The 19,876-nt window shown below is 37.1% G+C and overlaps 1 protein-coding gene across 4 annotated transcripts in view; it reads left to right on the forward strand.

The window, feature by feature from the left end:
- lrp1bb (low density lipoprotein receptor-related protein 1Bb) overlaps nt 1-13,051 on the forward strand; it is a 339,454-nt gene extending 326,403 nt beyond the window's left edge. For 2 of the 4 annotated variants that reach the window (XM_056271233.1, XM_056271237.1), the window contains 10 exons: nt 1,020-1,181; nt 1,901-2,075; nt 2,695-2,799; nt 7,531-7,644; nt 9,227-9,303; nt 9,581-9,671; nt 10,107-10,257; nt 10,750-10,824; nt 11,372-12,216; nt 12,537-13,051. In XM_056271233.1, the coding sequence (XP_056127208.1) occupies nt 1,020-1,181; nt 1,901-2,075; nt 2,695-2,799; nt 7,531-7,644; nt 9,227-9,303; nt 9,581-9,671; nt 10,107-10,257; nt 10,750-10,824; nt 11,372-11,512 (1,091 nt within the window). In that variant the 3' untranslated portion in view covers nt 11,513-12,216; nt 12,537-13,051. The remainder of the gene's footprint in view (nt 1-1,019; nt 1,182-1,900; nt 2,076-2,694; nt 2,800-7,530; nt 7,645-9,226; nt 9,304-9,580; nt 9,672-10,106; nt 10,258-10,749; nt 10,825-11,371; nt 12,217-12,536) is intronic. The other 2 variants (XM_056271236.1, XM_056271235.1) reach the window with 2 other exon arrangements.
- The last annotated feature ends 6,825 nt before the right edge of the window (nt 13,052-19,876 follow it).

The raw sequence follows: 19,876 nt of genomic DNA on the forward strand, positions 1-19,876 counted from the left end.
GTTTGATACTTGTATGTCTCGCCCATTTGAATACAAGTGTCCTAATGCAATTTGTTGAGGCTCCAGTTGATCTATGCTGAAGTTGATGAGAGAGAACCAGTTTGAGTCAGAGGATCTTTGAAGAATGGAAAGACAAGGCCGCAGCCTGGCACAAACCTGGACTTTTAGCTCAGCATCATCTTCATGTCAGAATTTCTCAAAATCAGTGTGATCTTTAAACCATAAGGATGCCACACTTCCAGGGGTCAGTGAGCCAATGTTAATTTAAACTTTTAGATGGAAAGTGTATGTTCCTTTGTCTTCGAGCATGGTGTTTTGCGTATGCAATTTGATTGGGTGTTGATGCAGAAATATGTAAATATATGTATATAAATATAAATATATTAAAAGTTCTTCAAATAATGTTATGCTGCATATGTATCGACATATGATGTAAATGATCATTCAAGAAATTAGAAAGTATAAAACATTCATTCAAAGAGTTTAGATTAAAACACTATAAAATAATCTGATCTGGCTCAGTCACTAAAAACTCGTGGTCACAAAAAAACAGGATGTTGTTCCCTTAACATAAGAAGCTGTGGCCTCGAGATATTATCACGTTCCCATAAGTGTTATGTTGTGCTCACAACAACACTAAGTGAACTGAACATGTCCCTGTCACAGTAATTATATGACTTCATTAATTTACATAGTTTTTTTTTTTTAATTCTGGGCACTTTTACACTAAAGCTTTTGGTGGCAGAGCTTAGTTCATTTGGTTGCTGTTAAAGCTGTTTTTAGACAGCTTCAATGTATGGTTCTTGTGGACTCCAGTACAGTTTACATTTATAAATTGCCTACTGAAAAGATACCTTTCTCATTGCCTCTCTGCTGAATTTGCCTTCAGCAAACAACTCACATTCTCTGCAAGTTTTGGTAGTAAAACTGAAAAGGACAAAACAAAAATAAAATGCCCACGTCTGCTACTTATGGGCGTTTCTTCTCAATGTGGACACATCTGTCTTCTCCAATCGTAGGGAAACCTACTTGTCGCTGCATGACAGGATTCACCGGTCCAAACTGTGAGAGGCGGGTCTGTGATAATCACTGTCTGAATGGAGGCACATGTGAAATAAGCGTTGGAAACCAGCCAGTGTGCCGCTGCTTGGCAGAGTACACGGGTGACCGCTGTCTGTATCGTAAGTATTGTAAGAGATTGCTTGTACCCAGCAGAAATGGTCAGTGACTACATTTTAATTCAATAGGTCAGTGATTCTCATGGCAGCTAATTACATCCACAGTTGTGCCCTCTTAATTCAGTATCATCATAATCCATATTGCTTGTTTAAATCATTCAAATACCAAGTGAAACAGAACGAAATAACTGTGGAGAAAATGATATGATCTCCAGAGAGGGTTTTTCTCTTGAGTTGTTGTATTTTCAACATAGAAGACCAGTCACTAAATTGTGGTTAATGGAACAATTGTTACATGTTCTCTCCCCAACTGGTAGCAGCAACATAAAAACCCCAATGAAAGCAAATATTGTATTTGACTCAAAAGGGCATTTGCCAGCATTTGAACGATATGTGACCAAAGAGGTTTTCTAAATGCTACTGTAACAACCTTGAGGTGTTTCTGTGCTTTGCTGATAAAATATTTGTTGTTATAGTCTTTGTTATTATAATTTGTTGCAAAACAATTTAATCTGCGCACCCGTAATGCATTTTTAGTGCTCTGCACCCAAGGGGTGACGCATTTTCATCTTAGTACCAGTAGATATTTGATGCGGATAATTAAGTCTCATTAAAGCTTTGTAAAATTCTAATTAAACTTGAACATGATATGAAAGAAATGTGCTCTTGTTATCTTAATTAGGGACATATCTTGTGTTTTTTCGGTTTCTTTTCCATGACAGATATCTGTCATCACCACTGTGTCAATTCCAAGGCGTGTACGCTGTCCGGATCAGGACACGTTGAATGCGTGTGCCCGGCTCGCTATGAAGGGATCAAGTGCGATGTCGACAAGTGCCTGCGCTGCCACGGAGCCCCGTGTATCATTGATGGAGATACGGGAGAAGTGGCTTGCAAGTTAGTTGGCTGTTTTTTTAAATTGCTATAAAATTGTATGTATGTTTTTTTTTTTAAGCAAGACTACTTGTAGATGTACCAAAATGGAGATTTGAAACCTGTTTGAAAACAGTCCTTTTTTACAGTTCTGTTTGACGACGGTACTGGCATAGTAATTGCACATTTTATCTTTAAAAATCATTATTCCTCTTAAGCAAATGAAGTGCAGAATTGATGTTGTGCCTTTAATTCTTCTCATTCTGCAAAATATAATTGTATCCAGGATAATACATTTCCAGCACCGATGGTGAACATTCATGTAGCTGATAATAATACAAAGCCTAATTTATGTCATTTATTAATAGGTTAGCCCAGGAGTGTCCAAACTTGGTCCTGGAGGGCCACTGTCCTGCAGAGTTTAGCTCCAACTTGCCTCAACACACCTGCCTGGAAGTTTCAAGCATGCCTAGTAAGACTTTGATTAGCTGTTCAGGTGTGTTTAATTGGAGGTAAACTCTTCAGGACAGTGTCCCTCTAGGAGCAGGATTGGACACCCCTGGGTTAGCCTGTAAGTTTCCACTTAAATTACCTATGTAACAACCACATTTTTAGCTCATCCAAATTGTTGTCACTCTGCCAGCTGTACCAGCGGTCGAATCGCCTCCAGCTGCCAGTTGTGTGATGGCTACTGCTATAACGGAGGCACCTGTCATCTTGACCCCGACACCAGCCTACCCTTCTGCCAGTAAGAATGACTAAGTGCCTCCTTTTGTCCACATTCCAAATGCCAGCTATTAGTACCACATGGCGCATACCCTTGAAAGCCTTACCATTCATTTAGAAAGGTTCTACAGATCTCAGAGACTTTGACAGACTTAAAAAGCACAAAGGAACAATTAGGCCACGCTCTGCCTAAAAGCCTACAATTGGTTAAAAATCGAATTACAGCTAGCCTGAAAATGAATAATCAGAGCTACCAAATATAGTACTGTAAGCTTGGGGTCGGTAAGATGTATTAATGTTTTTGATGGTAAGTCTCATATGCTCACCAAGGCTACATTTATTTGATCATTTATTTGATTAATACTGTAAAAACAGAAATATTGTGATATATTATTACAATTTAATCATATGTTTAATACATTTTAAAACGTAATTTATTCCTGTGATTGCAAAGCCGGACATTTCTCTAGTCTTCAGTGTCACGTGTTCCTTCAGAAATCATTCTTATATTTATACTATGTATTTATACTAATATACTGATTTGGTGCTCAAAAACATTTCTTATGATTATCAACGTTGAAAACAGTTGTGCTGCCTAGCATTTTTGTGGAAACTGTGATCAATTGTTTTTCAGGGTTTTTTTATGTATATAAAAGTACAGCATTAAAATGAAATAGAAATCTTATAAATGAAACACTATAACTGCCACTTCTGATCAATCTAATCATTTCTGAATGAAAGTACGGTCATCATTTATTGGTAACACTTTACAATAAGGCCTCACTTGTTAACATTACTTAATGTATTAACCTGATGAACTAACAATGAGCAATTTATTACTGTATTTATTAATCTTTGTAAATGTTAGTTAATAGAAATACAGACGTTCATTGTTTGTTCATGTTAGTTCACAGTGCATTAATTAACGTTAACAAAACTAATGTTAACTAATGAAACCTTATCGTAAAGTGTTACCAATTTATTTATTTATATTTTTTTCAATCTTACTGACCCCAAACTTTTGATGTCATAATATCTGCTGTATAATGTTTGGATTACATCATTTGGACTATTAAATATACCGTATAGCCGAAACTGTTGACTGCATAAAGTCCTGATTCATGTCAGAGCTTCAGCACTAAGAGAAAGGGAACGTTCACACAAATCATGTGAAAAATCCTCTATGTATGGGAAATCTCACTTTTTATTAAACAGTACTGGTTAATTATTAGTGATAAATCATGAATGGCTTTTGAGCTGTCATCACTGGGCACGATGTTTTGTTTCAGGTGCAACAGGTATTTTCTTTTTGTTGTTGTTGTTGTTGTTGTTGTTTTTTGGCTTTCCATTGATAAATGAGGTTAGGCTCTCACAGCGCAGGAGCTGCTGACAGGATGTCCACCCTGTGGACTTGTGTATATTGGGACGGCATCCTGAGAACAGCTGGAGTCCTGCTCTGTTTGGTCTGGCAGGCAGGAATGGATACATTTAGAAAGCCTAACAATTTGTTTTGTAGAGAATAAATTCGCTTTTCTATTGCGAGATCAGGAGCTGTTGAAGCCAGTGGCTTCTTGCAGAGCACCACGTGTTTAGGATGTTGATAATAGAGGTAAAGGGCACAAAGCTTTCAGCTGTGACCAATGAAAAATTATTTGTCCCTCACACTTTGATTTGAAGAATTTCACTATTTGTGCTGCAAGTATTCATGGAATGAAAAGTGTTTCGACACCTTGGTTGGTAGGGCTCCACATTTTATTAAAACAAATATTTGAATATTTGTAAGTAACATTTTAATTATTTATTTAGACTGTAACATCACAATACAAGGTCAAAGCAGGGCTGTAGCATTTGCTAAATTCAGCTTTTAAGAATCTCAGTGAATCATGAGGTCCTGTTGTCTTAAATTGCTATTATTCTATTATGTGTATGTGTAAAGACCCCAATAAATGGTTAGTTAAATGTTCATTAATTATTTCCCATACTGCTTGCCCCTCCTGAACGTCGTTTCCTATGCAAGATATTTACAGTTATCATTTTGTTCCCATCAGATTTGATTAGCTGCAAACGCAGATTGTGACAGAAGGCATGTATAACGGATGCTCTTTGAAGTGTGATGGTTAGCGACCGTTAAATTATCACATATTCAGTCTCCAAACTTAAACAGGTTGTAAATGGTTGTTTTGAAAATCGTCAAATGCTCTATGCAGTTTATGTGGCATTTGTAGCAATGACTGGCATAATTGAGAGAATAGAATCAATTTCTATGCAAATGATCTCTCTCTTTTTTTATTGTGAGGTCCCGATAATGTATTTCATTCACTGGCTCTGAGTCACAGGAAATGTATGGAATGATGGATGTATATCTGCCAAGCAGTCATCGTAGTTGACCTGAAATTAATATAATTTAAATGAATTCCTTATCAAAGCTTAGAGTCATATACACTCACCGGCCACTTTATTAGGTACCCCATGCTAGTAACGGGTTGGACCCCCTTTTGCCTTCAGAACTGCCTCAATTCTTCGTGGCATAGATTCAACAAGGTGCTGGAAGCATTCCTCAGGGAGTTTGGTCCATATTGACATGATGGCATCACACAGTTGCCGCAGATTTGTCGGCTGCACATCCATGATGCGAATCTCCCGTTCCACCACATCCCAAAGATGCTCTATTGGGTTGAGATCTGGTGACTGTGAAGGCCATTTTAGTACAGTGACTCATTGTCATGTTCAAGAAACCAATTTGAAATGATTAGAGCTTTGTGACATGGTGGAAGTAGCCATCAGAGGATGGGTACATGGTGGCCATAAAGGGATGGACATGGTCAGAAACAATGCTCAGGTAGGCCGTGGCATTTAAACGATGCCCAATTGGCACTAAGGGGCCTAAAGTGTGCCAGGAAAACATCCCCCACACCATTACAGCACCACCACCAGCCTGCACAGTGGTAACAAGGCATGATGGTTCCATGTTGTCATTCTGTTTACGCCAAATTCTGACTCTAACATCTGAATGTCTCAACAGAAATCGAGACTCATCAGACCAGGCAACATTTTTCCAGTCTTCAACTGTTCAATTTTGGTGAGCTCTTGCAAATTGTAGCCTCTTTTTCCTATTTGTAGTGGAGATGAGTGGTACCCGGTGGAGTCTTCTGCTGTTGTAGCCCATCCGCCTCAAGGTTGTGCGTGTTGTGGCTTCACAAATGCTTTGCTGCATACCTCGGTTGTAACGAGTGGTTATTTCAGTCACTGTTGCCCTTCTATCAGCTCGAACCAGTCTGGCCATTCTCCTCTGACCTCTGGCATCAACAAGGCATTTCCGCCCACAGAACTGCCGCTCACTGGATGTTTTTTCTTTTTCGGACCATTCTCTGTAAACCCTAGAGATGGTTGTGCGTGAAAATCCCAGTAGATTAGCAGTTTCTGAAATACTCAGACCAGCCCTTCTGGCACCAACAATCATGCCACGTTCAAAGTCACTCAAATCAACTTTCTTCCCCATACTGATGCTTGGTTTGAACTGCAGGAGATTGTCTTGACCATGTCTACATGCCTAAATGCACTGAGTTGCAGCCATGTGATTGGCTGCTTAGAAATTAAGTGTTAACGAGCAGTTGGACAGGTGTACCTAATAAAGTGGCCGGTGAGTGTATTTGGGAAGGCAAAGTTTTTTACTTCAAAGCACAGTTATTTACTTTCATGATGCTCGGACAACCTGACAAGAAGGAAACATAAAGCATTTTTCCAATTTTTTAAGAACCAAAGAATATTCTCTTGAATACAAACAGATCACACATTAAGTCATTTGCCAATGATTTCTTAAAAAAAATATATATATATACACTGGACAAAGCAGTAGTCTTGGAGAGATGATTTTGACTTAATGTATTATTTCTTTCTTTTACAAGGTATTGTAGCTGCCAACTTGGAAATTCACAACACATTTACAATTTCATCGCTGTCCGCCCTAGATATCTGCGATTAACTCATCTGTCAGCGTCCAAACCTGAGACTGGCTCAGATGCAGGCTTTACCTCTCTATTGCTTATCCACCACTCACTCTCCGTTCCAGTGAAATCACACACACACAAAAAAATCTGATATACATACTCTGAAATACAGTTTGGATTGTTTTATTTTTAAAAAAAGTCAGTCAACAAGACTCCATCCTCCAGCTTTATGGTCTGAAACTCCTGATTTCAATTCAAGTTTATTTGTATAGTTCAAAGTAGCTTTACAGAAAAATTCTTGTTTCAATTTTAGAAATCAAGGTAATTGAAAAATCTGGAAGATTCATTTTGAGTCATTTTGCAGTAATTTTTTCTAGGTTTGCCGTGCTCTGAAATGTTTCAACGGCTAGACATTGCTCATGGTGAGAGTGTATACTGTATGTAGAGGAAAAATATCAGTTTGTCTATTGAGAATCTGTTAGTCATTCAAATGGAAATCCACCCTAGTATTCTAAGAAAAAACTAACCTTTTACAGTAAACATGAACACAAGGGAAAGATCAATGGAAATTCATGGGTGAAAAGTCTGGGAATCCTAGAAGCCCTGCAGTGAATACTCCTAAAATACATATTGTTCATTTAATTTCATGGTCATAAAACACGAAAGATCCTAAAACTATAACTAAGACATACATACATACATACATACATACACTTGCTGCTACTGTACAGATCATGCACTTTTTTTTCAGTTCTGCACACTTCTTTCACTTCTTACTGTCCTCACCTCACTGCGATGTCTTGCAGCTGCACGGCAGGGTTCAAGAACCAGCGTTGCGATGAGCTGGCCAATCCCTGCGATTACTACTGTCAAAACGAAGGAATATGCACAATAACTGCCTTTAACAAACCTCGATGCAAGTAGGTCCAACTGTTCACCTGTTATAGACATTTCATCTCCACCAGGCTCCATCCATCCAGCTGATTTACCCTGACCGCTTCCCCACTGTCCACTTCCCATGATCCTAGTACACACATCCCATACCTTCAGGATTTTCTCTTTTGTTCTGTATCTGTTTGGGATCCGTATTCTTTTTGCCTGTTTTATTTTTCTAACAGTGTCTGCTTAGGGAAGAATTAATATAGTCAAACAATTAAAAAAAATGTGACCGCACTCAGTTTGTAAAATAGTGTAATGTTTTAATGTGCAAGATCCAGTCTTCACCCTGATATCATACGCCGGTAAACAAACATCAAACATCTGTTTAATCATAAACATGACCCCCACTGGACCACTTCCATTTACAAATAAGATGATTCATGACTTTCTTTCCGCTTTACTGCTTGCCATTTAATGAGTGTTTCACTGCGCATTTGCCTACTCTTAAAGTGATACTAACATATATATATAAGTGATACTTATATATATATATATAAAGGAAGACTCTTATGCTCACTAAGGCATTCACATGTTGTGAAATATTACAATTAAAAAACTAATCCTTCAGAAGTCATTCTAATATGCTGATTTGATGCACAAGAACCATTTAATATTATCATACATTTTGAAAGGTTTTTAAAGGTTTTGTTCCTTTGTATTTTTGTGGAAAGCATGATATACTACCATTGAAAAGTTTGGGGTAAGTGATTTTTTTTTTTTAAATGAATTTATGGAAATTAATACTTTTATTCAGCAAGAATGCATTAAATCAATCAAAAGTGACAGTAAAGGCATTTATAATGTTAGAAAATTTCTATTTCAAATAAACACTTCTATTCATTAAAGAATCTTGAAAAAAAAGTACTTTGGTTTCCACAATTTAAGTAGTAAAAACTGTTTTCAACATTGATAATAATAAGAACCCATATTAATAATTGAGCATGTGTAATCGGTCCTACTCGACCTGCTCAGAGCAGGATTCAAACCTGGGTTTCCAGCGTGGGAGGCGGGCGCGCTAACAAGGATGCTAAAGACTGTAGCCACTAGCGCGCCTCTTGAGGCCAGGGGAGTGAGGTTTACACGCACAGCTCCTACTGGCCTACGTCCTTTAGACATGAATCATAATTGAGCACCAAATCAGCATATTAGAATGATTTCTGAAGGATCATGAGACAATGAAGACTGCTGAAAATTCAGCTTTTCCATCACAGGAATAAATTTTGTTTTTAAATCTATTCAAATAGAAAACCGTTATTTTACATTGTTATGATATTTCACAGTAATACTGTAATCATCAAATAAATGCAGCCTTGGTGAGGATAAGAGACTTCTTTCAAAAACAAACTTTTGACCAGTAGTGTATGTATAATATATATATTGGTTTAGTTTTGTTTTAAGGCTTTGTGTGAGTAAATAACTAATTGTATTTTTGGGTTAACTATTCCTTTAAGTAGATTTTAAGCCTTTGTCTGTTTAAAATCATTCTGCAATGCCCCCCCAAAAAAATTCTTCTCTTTTTCTGACTTGCCTTCTGTTTGTTTTGACTCTGTTGTTTTCAATCAGATGCTCAGCTAATTGGTCGGGGACGCAGTGCGAGAGGCCAGCTCCCAAGAGCAGCCGCTCCGATAACACAGCTGGAGGTGAGCTTTCACACTTTATAAAGAGCTCTCCTCTCCTAATTCAATAAGGATTCAGTCCTTCAATTATTAAAATGAAAAGAACCCTTATTTCATCAGTCAACCGACACATCTGAGCTTCTCGTTAAATATTGGCTCAATATCTTTTCGGCTCCAGTACTGTTTATTTCATTTTACTGTGATGGAGTATCTAATAATTTCCTGTTCCACCTGCATAGACACCTGGGGAAATGGGCTTAATAGGGGCTTTTGCTTCTGGCTTTTTTCTTGTGTGAAACAGGAAGTATAGCTATCATTGTGCCGTTGGTCCTGCTGGTCATTCTGATTACTACAGTGGTTACAGGTGTCTTCATCTGCAGAAGACGACAAAGGTACTTTTTGGCACAGTTTTTAAATATAAATACAGGGCTGTCATCTATTACTTTTTTTTATCATAATAACCCTGTAAAGATTTTTAAATGTATTATAACATTTACACACACATAATGTGTTTTTCATTACATCTACACTACTTTCTGTTTTTTCTTTTTTCTTCTTTTTTCTTTGAGGAATCTTTCCTTTATGGTATAGCCAAAAACATTACAGACATTATATTATTGTGGAAGATAAAAATATTAAATTGACCAAAAATGTATGTAGACCGCTGCATCGTGTCTTGCTGTTTTTTAGCCTGACATGCCTTTAGTGTTGTTGAACCACGTTAATTTGACAGTCCTAGTAATAGTCATTTTGAATACATGTTCAAAAATGCACAGTACATATAAACAATGTAGTCCTCAGACATTTCAAGTGCTTCTCTGTCGCAGGGGGAAACGTGTACAACGACAGCCCATAACTAATGGAGGCATTAATGTGGAGATTGGCAATCCATCCTACAACATGTATGAGGTGGACCATGACAACCACGCAGATGCCGGAAGCCTTCTCAAACCAAATTTCACACTCGACCCCCAAAAGGTTTGTGTTGGAATATTTTACACCCCCAACACAAGAAATCTTAGTGGTTGATAATGTATATCCATAAATATCAATGTGGTAGATCCAGAAAGAACGTGCTTCTGTTCTCTCCTGGAAAATATCTCTTGAGTAAATGAATGTGTACTATTAACTGTTCCTTTACACCAGGGTTCTTATCTTCTGTCTGCATCCTCTCACCCAGGATATGAAAAATGTCTTTACCTTGCATATTTGCCTCATTAAAGCTGCAAACATTATATTTTTCCCCTTGCAAAGAAATAACTCTGACATCTGTTTCTAAAAACTCATGCCTTTTAAAAGCAACGCTAAAATGGCAGTAACAAAATGCTCGATTTTACTTGCTTCGTACTGACCGTCTGTTTCGTACTATGAAAATATTTCTGTCTAAATAGCAGCATTACATTGATGTTGTTTTGTGACAATGACGTTTTAAATGTCCACTGCATGCTGGGGCGACTGTGTGTGTTCCAGGGCTGGTGTGTAAAATCCAGTGACCCTTGCACGCTGAATATTCATTCTGTCCCTAAGGAAGTAATACCTGGACAGGTGAACGCCTTGGGCTCCTTTGTCTCAATTATGTAGCGAATCACAGTCATTCTAAATGACATTTTTTGCATGCCTGTGGTGTGACGGTTTGCCTGAATGTGCCAAAGCGTGATAGTAAGTGCATGGCTTTGTGGCTCAACTTCTGCTGTGTTCTTCATGTTTTAGTGGTTCATTTATGCAGGAGGTGAGGTTGATGGGGTTGTGAGTGACGCTTATAATATATTTATCATCCTTTGCTGACATCAGCATGTCACCATAAACATGATTGAATATGCTTTTCAAAGCACCAATCCAAACGATGCTACTGAAACCACTTTTGACTCCGGCTGCAGTGGAAGCAACTCCTTGAACCAACTTTAGTCCTGCACAACGTGTTTTGTTTTGTTTTTTTTGTAGTATGTTTAACATGATTTATTTAATGAAATAATTATTATTCATTTTTAAACAGTTTTTTTATTGTTATTATTCATTTAAATTTTTCTTTCAAATGAATTATTTTTTTTTGTGTGTGTGAATGTCAATTTTCAACAATTATCTCTCCAAACAGCCAATGAACTACTCCAATCCGATGTACGCGAAGATGTACCTGGATGGTCAGAACTGTCGCAAACCAGTCCTCAACATTGACGAAAGGAGAGAGCTACTCCCAAAGAAACTTGAGGGGACGATTCGAGAAACCGCCGCATAGCCTGACTACACTTTGTACTCTTTTTTTTACTTAAATGTACAAAATGTATAAAACAAAAGGAAAACAAAAAAAAATTTCTATTTCCTATCAGGTTCAGATATCTTGTTTATATTTGATTTCTTGGCACCATCAGCATTGCGCCTCTATGTCTGTTGCGATACTTGGAGTCATTCTTGTCCATCTATTTTTTTTTTTAACTGTTTTGTTGCTGCACTGCACATGTGACACACAACTGCTCATTTGCACATTGTGGACAGTTAACAAAATTACAACTGCAAAGTATTTTCCTTTTAATTGGTGTTTATTTCTTCCTAAATTTTAAGTAAGTTGCCTTAGGGCATCATGACAGCTTTTGCCTTTTTTTCTTTTTAGTGTTTACTTCACATTACACTGTGAGAGTTTTCATTTCCGTATAGTATTAACCTCATTTATCATATTTAATTATGCTAGAAATGCCATATTTATGCCATTTACGGTTTGTGTTGGTTTTTGTTATATTCATGTACGACTTTATTCTTTATTTCCCCCCTTTCCGCTTTCTTCCACAACATAGGGCTACATAAGTCAACCACTTGACTTCAGTCAGTGCTTATTGTTTGTTTTTGCTTCATGAAGTGATTTTTCATTTTCACCACCCAGAAAAATGCTGCAATTATGAACCATGTTTATGAAACCCAACAATGTGGCATGCTGGGATGGTGAACGTGATTTCACCAAGTACCACATGTTCCAGGATCAACATCTTTCAACATCCAATCAACCAATCAGATTTGAGGGACAAGTTTACAGTTTATGTCAAGTTTAGGCTTAGAACCAGGGTGAAGTACTTAAACATCAGTGTTATTCACCTATCATTACCCTATGATTTTAGGGATAAGTTATGGGTAGGGTTAGGTTTAGGGGTTGGGATTGGGTAAGGACTACATTTTGGGACTGGAATGTTTATACAGGATCAACAAAATATGTTGATCCAGGACCATGTCTGTCTTGGCAAAATCACGGTGACCATGCTGGGATAGCTCAGCACTGAATGGAAATATTGAGCAAGTGCCGTCTTGTCTACGCTTTGACAGCATCTTTAGAGAGCTGATATCAGTTTGATGGTCATTAAACTACAATCTGGTAGTTGTGTGTGAGACATGTTCCTTTCTGCCACTTTGCCTGCTTAAAGCTACATTTGAGCTCAGCAATACAGCTACACCGGCTTCATCAAGCAAATTAAAGCTGACTTCATCACTATTAGACAATAGTCCTAGGGCAAGATATCACGTATAGGTCACGGATCGTTCTTGACATGTCATGGATGCCAGAGAGAATCAAAATTACTGTTACATGGGAATTTTAGAGATTATGAATTAAATCACATTACCGGTTACTTTCAGAAGGGAAGCTACTAAGAGACAGATTTTATAATTTTGTATTTGATTTATATGTTGTTTGGCTGCTTGTATTTTGGAAAAAAAAATGTATTAAATGTAAGTACTTTTTATATAAAAAGCAAATCAATATAAAATAAAGACATTTTATTTCCATTTCAAACAGGATTCTGTTTCACTGTACTTCACTTCTTTAAAATCTAGCTTTTGGTTTGAGTGACATATTCTGCTTTGTACTTGGGCAGGAGTGTCAGAAGATGGAGAAGTCTGAGATGTGAATCAGTAACTTGAAATTGGATGGTTCAAGTCACATGGTCAGTAAGGATAAAATTCACTCTTGCTACTGAAAAAAAAAACCCAGTGCAGTTTCTGGGGGGCCGTTACAAAACGTGCCTCAAATTCCATGGCTAATTTATTCAGACGAGCGTGTGGCATTGATGCTGTAAATAATTCACAAATCTTTTTGTACGGGATTGTGTTTTAAGACAATAAGTCTTAAACTAGGGTGACATTATCAGGGTAAAATCCTTTAAATCCGTTTAATGAGGTAACAAAGCCCATTCCAAATGAAGGCACGATTCCATGCTGAGTGCAAAGCTCCAACATTTCCTATTTCCCATGGGTGCATTTCTGGAATTAACAGAGATCATTCTTGATCATTTCCATGGGTTTAATTCATAGAAAGATGTGAAATTTTAAAAATGGCAGCATTGATTACTCTACTGACTACTCGTTGCATGTTATATAAAGGACTATACCTGAAATTAAATCAGTTCGACGGTTTTTAAGCCAATCAAAATGTACATTTCTTGGGCACCCTTTCCAGTATGCACAATTGTTGCTTGTTCTACATTTAATCTAAATCAAGGACATCGATAGAAAGTCGTTCGTCCCTAAATGCTGGTTTTCCATGTTGGAACATGGCTTTGGAAATTTGCTCTCATTTATACACATCAGTGAGGTCAGACTCTAATGTTGGCCAGTGGGCTCTGGCTCACAGTGCCTGTTCTAATTCATCCCAAAGGTGTTCAGGTCTGTGTTTGTGAAGGCTAGTCAAGTTTGACACAGTAAATCTTTATGGATCTTGATTGCTATGCTGAAGCAGAAAAGACCCTATAAAGGGATACGTATGTTAAAGATTTTTTAAAAAGCATCTTTATCATATCTCTGATGTGTATGCTTTGTCATCTTTGTGTAGGCTGTGTTAAGGATTATACATTTCACATGCTAGTTCTTTTCATGATAAAATGAATAATTGTGTTGTTGAACTTGATGAAAGAGAACTATGGTGTCATACTTTATCTCCTCGCTGTTATGATAAAAGCTTGCTAATGACGATATCAAATGAAGCCTGCAATCGATTTCTTAATGGATGGTTGGCTGGTTTTATTCATAGGACAAAATTCGGCATCGGTGTAATAAAAGTAAGCCGGAATCCAAGTATTCATTAAAGCAATCAATAATGTGAGGAAAAGACATGGTAACAATGAACAGCATTCTGCACACTGGCACACAGATTTATGTTTCTCATTTAACAACTCTGCTATATATCAGGTGGACCCATCAATTGTGCTTATCTGAAATAACTGAGACACGATTCATCTGGATAGAGGCGAAATGGAAATAGATATTTCCGTTTTCATTGTCCTAGACAATGAAAAGGGTAAATCACATGACAATTTCATGGATTGTTATTCTTGAGTTAAACAATACACAAGACATCTAGATTGACTTGCATTTCATGTGTGATGAAAATGTTTTAACAGCTCTGCTTTAGAGACTTCTGGTGGTGACTGAAATATGATGTATATTGTTTAGTGGCACTAGTTAATATCTTTATGACATGCATGCATTATTCAGTTAACGTCTGAACAAGTGAAATGAAGAGAAGGATCAGGAACATTCATAATAAGAGCATGTGTCTGCCGTATTATTCAGTTTCATCTTGCGTTCTTTATTTCATACAGATACAAATGACAGATATACAGGAGGACATACTTCAGAAGAAAGATTTGACTTCTATTTCCAAGCCTTAAATTTCGCTGTGCAGGACAGGACAGGTGCTTCAAAGTTTTAATGTGTCCATGTCCCTTTCATACGTTTTTGACAGCAGGAACCTATGCCAAAGAGAATATTTTATTGGAAGTCATGAATATGAGAATGAGTATAGAATATCCTCAAAAACAATGAAAAATGTCTACCATTATGCCAGAGGTCTTGGGAAGATTTTTTATGTTTTTGAATGAAGTCTCTCATCAGAATGCTCACCAAAGCTGCATCTATTTCATAAAAAAAAAAATGCAGTAAAATAGTAATATTGTGAAATATATTACAGTTTAATACAACCGTTTTCTATTTTAAAATGTAATGTATTCCTGTGATGAAAAAGCGGCATTTTCAGGATCATTACTCCAGTCTTCGGTGTCACATGACCCTGATTTGGTGCTTGAAAAAAAAATTCTTATTATTATCAACTGGAAACTGCAGCTTATATACAGTATATATATATATTATTATTATTAATTTATTTATTTTTTTACTGTGAAACGTTTTTCTCGTGATTCTCTGATGAATAGAAAGTTCAAAAGAACAGCATTAGAATATATTTTTGTATTTTTGAATGTCTTCACTGTCACCTTTGATCAATTTAATGCATATACTGAATAAAAGTATATTTCTTTTTTACTTACCCCAAATTGTTGAACTGTATTGTAAGACAGTTTTTCTTCATGCTCACTGTAGCCTATACAATATAACTATTCCTTGCATATAAGTCCTTCAAGGCCATTTTACTGCAGATATTTGAGCAATCACTATCACAATATCAATTTTAGTTCATTTCGAAGACCCCTTTGGTTGCACAACAAGGTCACTTCGTGAGGTATCACAGATCAAACCTTCTCTCATAGAGACTAAAGAGCTGACCTTCAGAGCACTTTAGCTGAAATGAAAGAAAGTGTTCAAACAACAGACACCTCTTCAGGGTTTCATAGATTGAGTCTCTGTGGGCGGTCGGTTATAAGTTGGCCTCGTGTCCGAACGGAACTGAAAGGTGCTGTTTGCCGTAAGCTATAGCACCAACACCATGCTAACACCAACCCTATAATCAAACATGGTGGATTGAAACTGAAAAGTATGTCAATAGCACGTACTGGCCAAACCACTCTAGCATTTCAAATATCTGCCTGGTAATGCACACATCAGATTGCTGTAAACATTTAGTTGGATCTGCAAATGATTCTCTTCAACACAGCATGTAACACATATGACAGAAGCATAGCTTATTGGCAGTAGTGGGAAGTGATGTGATGAGTCTATGCCACATAGTGTGCAAAGTGTGAAGAAAGGGACTTCCTGTAAGAAGCTGTCATCTCTCTCACTCCAGGCAGAAAGATAAAACAGCAGGGGAGATGATAGGCAAGACACAGTCAAACGTCTCTATTCTGAACATCAGCACTTCAAACACTGATGTGACAAAATTCAGGACCAGCTTTCAAAGCTTTTTTCGGACATTTTTCGGATTTTTGGTGTGGTCTTTTTACCCAAAGTCATCTACTCTGAAAATTCTGTCATCATTTACTAACCCATATGTCATTCAAAACCTGTGAGATGTACAATAGCCTTCTCAGAAGATTAAACAAGCCAAATGTCATAGACTGCATGCCGGTTTAAATGTTATTTGCTAAATTATGCTGTATTTGTGCTCAATTGGAGCACATAAAATGGTACATTGCAACAGAGGCTCATTGGAAAAACCAACACATTCTCACTCCCAACTCATCACATCAACTCTTGGTCAGGACCTTTTTAACTCACAGGTCACAGGCCGTAACGCATGTCATTTTTCGACGTGCCGGGTACTCGTTGCTTTCAGTTGTTTGGCTCATGCGTCAGCTTGAGACGCAATTAATTATTTGCAGTTGTAAAAGTAGAAGATATTGTAGATATTTTAAAACCCATACCCCCAACCCTACCCATTTCTCGACAATATAAAACACATAACAGGCAAAGTGCAGTCACAGATATTTATTATTGCAAAAACTGACCAAAAACACAACTCGTGATGCATTTTAAGTTCTGAAGCCATGCGATATCTTTATATGAAGAACAGAGTGGAATTTCAGTTTTTAATCCCTGAAAATGATCCTGCTCTGTCAATGAACACAGTCATATCAGAGACAAGTGATGAATGGATGTCAATGGAGGAGAGGCTTGCTACACTGAATAAAAGGTTTTTGTGAGGAAATAGCTTGTTTAATGAATCGACAGCCCATCGGCTATCTTCAACATATCATTTCAACAGAGTTTACACAGGAAAAAAAAAAAGTTTTATAAGAGAAGATTTTCCACATTTTCCAAATAAACACATTATTTTACCCAAGAACTGCATCAGTTTACATTTCATAATTGGCCTTTTTTTTTAAATGTGTGTGGATTTGACCAGGGGAAGGCATTGCAAAAAAACATTATGCTAGCATTTCTCAAAATAAGCTGTTGTCTTCAAGAACCTTTAGGAGATTTATTTCAAATAGTGTACAACTCAGATTGAACCACACTTCATTCTAAACCTGATCTTTGTAACACTCCCTGGAATTGATGCACATGCTATTTTCTCAGGCGATCATGCCTGCAGACAGAATAGAATGAAACATTTCACCTTCCTCTGTATCAATAAATATAACATGAACTTTTCACAACTGACAATCATTTCCTCCTCTATTTCCAGAGGAGGTTTAGACTCAATTCCATACATGCACACATCCAAAAGATATCACAAGGATTGAATTAGTGTTTGCTGTATCCTTCTAAAATAGCCCTCTCTAAATAACTATTTCCAAACAGCTATGACATTTTTTTATTTGTTATTGTTCAGAACGATAATTTAATTTTCTTGTCATATATACAAATAAAAAAAATGGGTTAATAAAATCTTATTCTTAAACGTTTAATAGCTGAAGCTTAATTGACCTGCCACTCTCTGTAATATCATTAATATGAAACTACAATACTGACAAGAAAAAGAGAAAACTCACTGCTCTTAATTTGTTTGTTCTTCAATGTTGACAGAAATAATTACTTGAAGAACACTGCTTATAATTAATAAATAGTTTAATGTTTCATGCCATTGTTTTAAATTAATGTATTAATATTTGCATTAATAATCAACTTATTCAGTAAAAGAGTGCTTTAATCGCTTACTGAACATTGTTGTAATATATTTCTGTGGTATTTTACTGCCATTGGTATCCATCCATTACTGACAAACCTAATCTAACACCTATTTGAGTCCTCCAATATAACATTGCATGCTCAGATATCAGAATTATAATTCTCCCGTTCTGAATTCAATTGGATTTAAAATTGAGCTTTTATTGGCCGTTTCTTTCTTTCACTTATAGAGTGAGACAGCAGTGACTTGAAGGGGAACCATGATTAATCTTATGGAATAGTGGACACACTATATGTGCCTGTGTCACTGATTAGCAAACTCATCTGTCTTTTCCCTGTCTGGCTTCACCTCCCACTGAATTTGATGGATCTTCCTGTTCTCCAGCAGTCCGGTGGAGCAGTCAGCGTGAGGCCCAGATGGGAGAGGTGGAAACCGTCACCTTAGACACAACGGTAGTCTTCTTTCAAACAGATCTTTAAAAACAGACTGAAGGCTTTACTTTGTACACTTGAAGTGATGTGCATTTCGACTGAAATATCTGTAATAATCCTAGAAAAAGTAAATGGAGCAAAAATGATCTTGAAACCTCATTAAAATAATTCTGTATATATTGCATTGCAAAGTCGAAGCTAGTGTGCCATCATTTCAGTAATTATATTTAGCAAATGTGTGATTTATTTCCAAATATGACAATTAGCAAATATCATTCACTAGAAATCTTCATTTCCCCCTGAATCTTCAGAACAGTTTCAAACAATCACAATTTACTCAAAAGACAAGGCAAATCTGAAAATGAATTATTTCCAGGGAAACATGCAGAAAAATTCATAATTTATTCATGAGAGATGACAATGAATCCAAACAGCCGCATGAATAATTGTGGAGCAATTCAAACATATCTTGAATTACAAGCAAAAGCCTTCACTAATGACAAATTACAGCTTGCCAGCAAACGGAAAAGACTGTCATAATCCAGCTCACAGACTGACAACAGAAAAATAGAAAAGAGAAGAAAACATGAAAGGGAGGTAGATTCAAAGGAACCCTGCTGGTTTCCTAGTTCGAGCTGAGGATGAGTGATTTGAGCTTCCATCAGCAGAGACCGGAGCACACAGAGGGAAACTGCTAACCGTGTACAACAGCAGCTTTCCCTGCTCATCTGACTCAACTCATCCGTGTCAAGGTGGAATGGCTATTTCCAGGTGAAAAAAAGACAAGAAAGGAAAGCCTGTTGGGGGATCAGACTGCTATTGTTCTCTGACGATGAGCGAATGTTCTTCGTCAAGCTAACGAGACACCAACAAGGGTTTCCAAGAGAGCAATTAGACCCTGTTAAAATGATCACGCATCACACACATGACCAGCGTCGACCAATAGTGAGCCTACGTGTGACGTGCAACCTAGAAGCTTTGCGCAATATCACTACGTGAAATATCACGGCCCACGGAGAAGGAAATGAATAGTTGAATAAAGTCGTTATTTTTGTTTCTTTTTTGCGCATTAAAAGTGTTCTCGTCGCTTGATAAACTTAAGATTGAGCCAGTGTAGTCACTCGGACTATTTTAACAATGTCTTTCATAACTTTTGGGCCGGTCAGTTTCGATCCCTTAAGAAGCCTATGGAGGAGTGATCCAGCTCTCAGATTTCATCAAAAATATCTTAATTTGTGTTCCGAAGATGAACGAAAGTCTTACGGGGTTTGAACAATATGAGGGTGAGTAATTACTGACAGAATTTTCATTTTTGGGTGAACTAACCCTTTAACGTGCCATTAAAAGCCAAGCAGGTTTACACCATGTACACATGTGACCAGTTGTG

This window comes from Rhinichthys klamathensis, unplaced genomic scaffold (genome assembly GCF_029890125.1).
Source record: "Rhinichthys klamathensis goyatoka isolate OS25496 unplaced genomic scaffold, OSU_Roscu_1.1 h1tg000312l_1, whole genome shotgun sequence".
NCBI classification, from domain to species: Eukaryota; Metazoa; Chordata; class Actinopteri; order Cypriniformes; family Leuciscidae; genus Rhinichthys; species Rhinichthys klamathensis.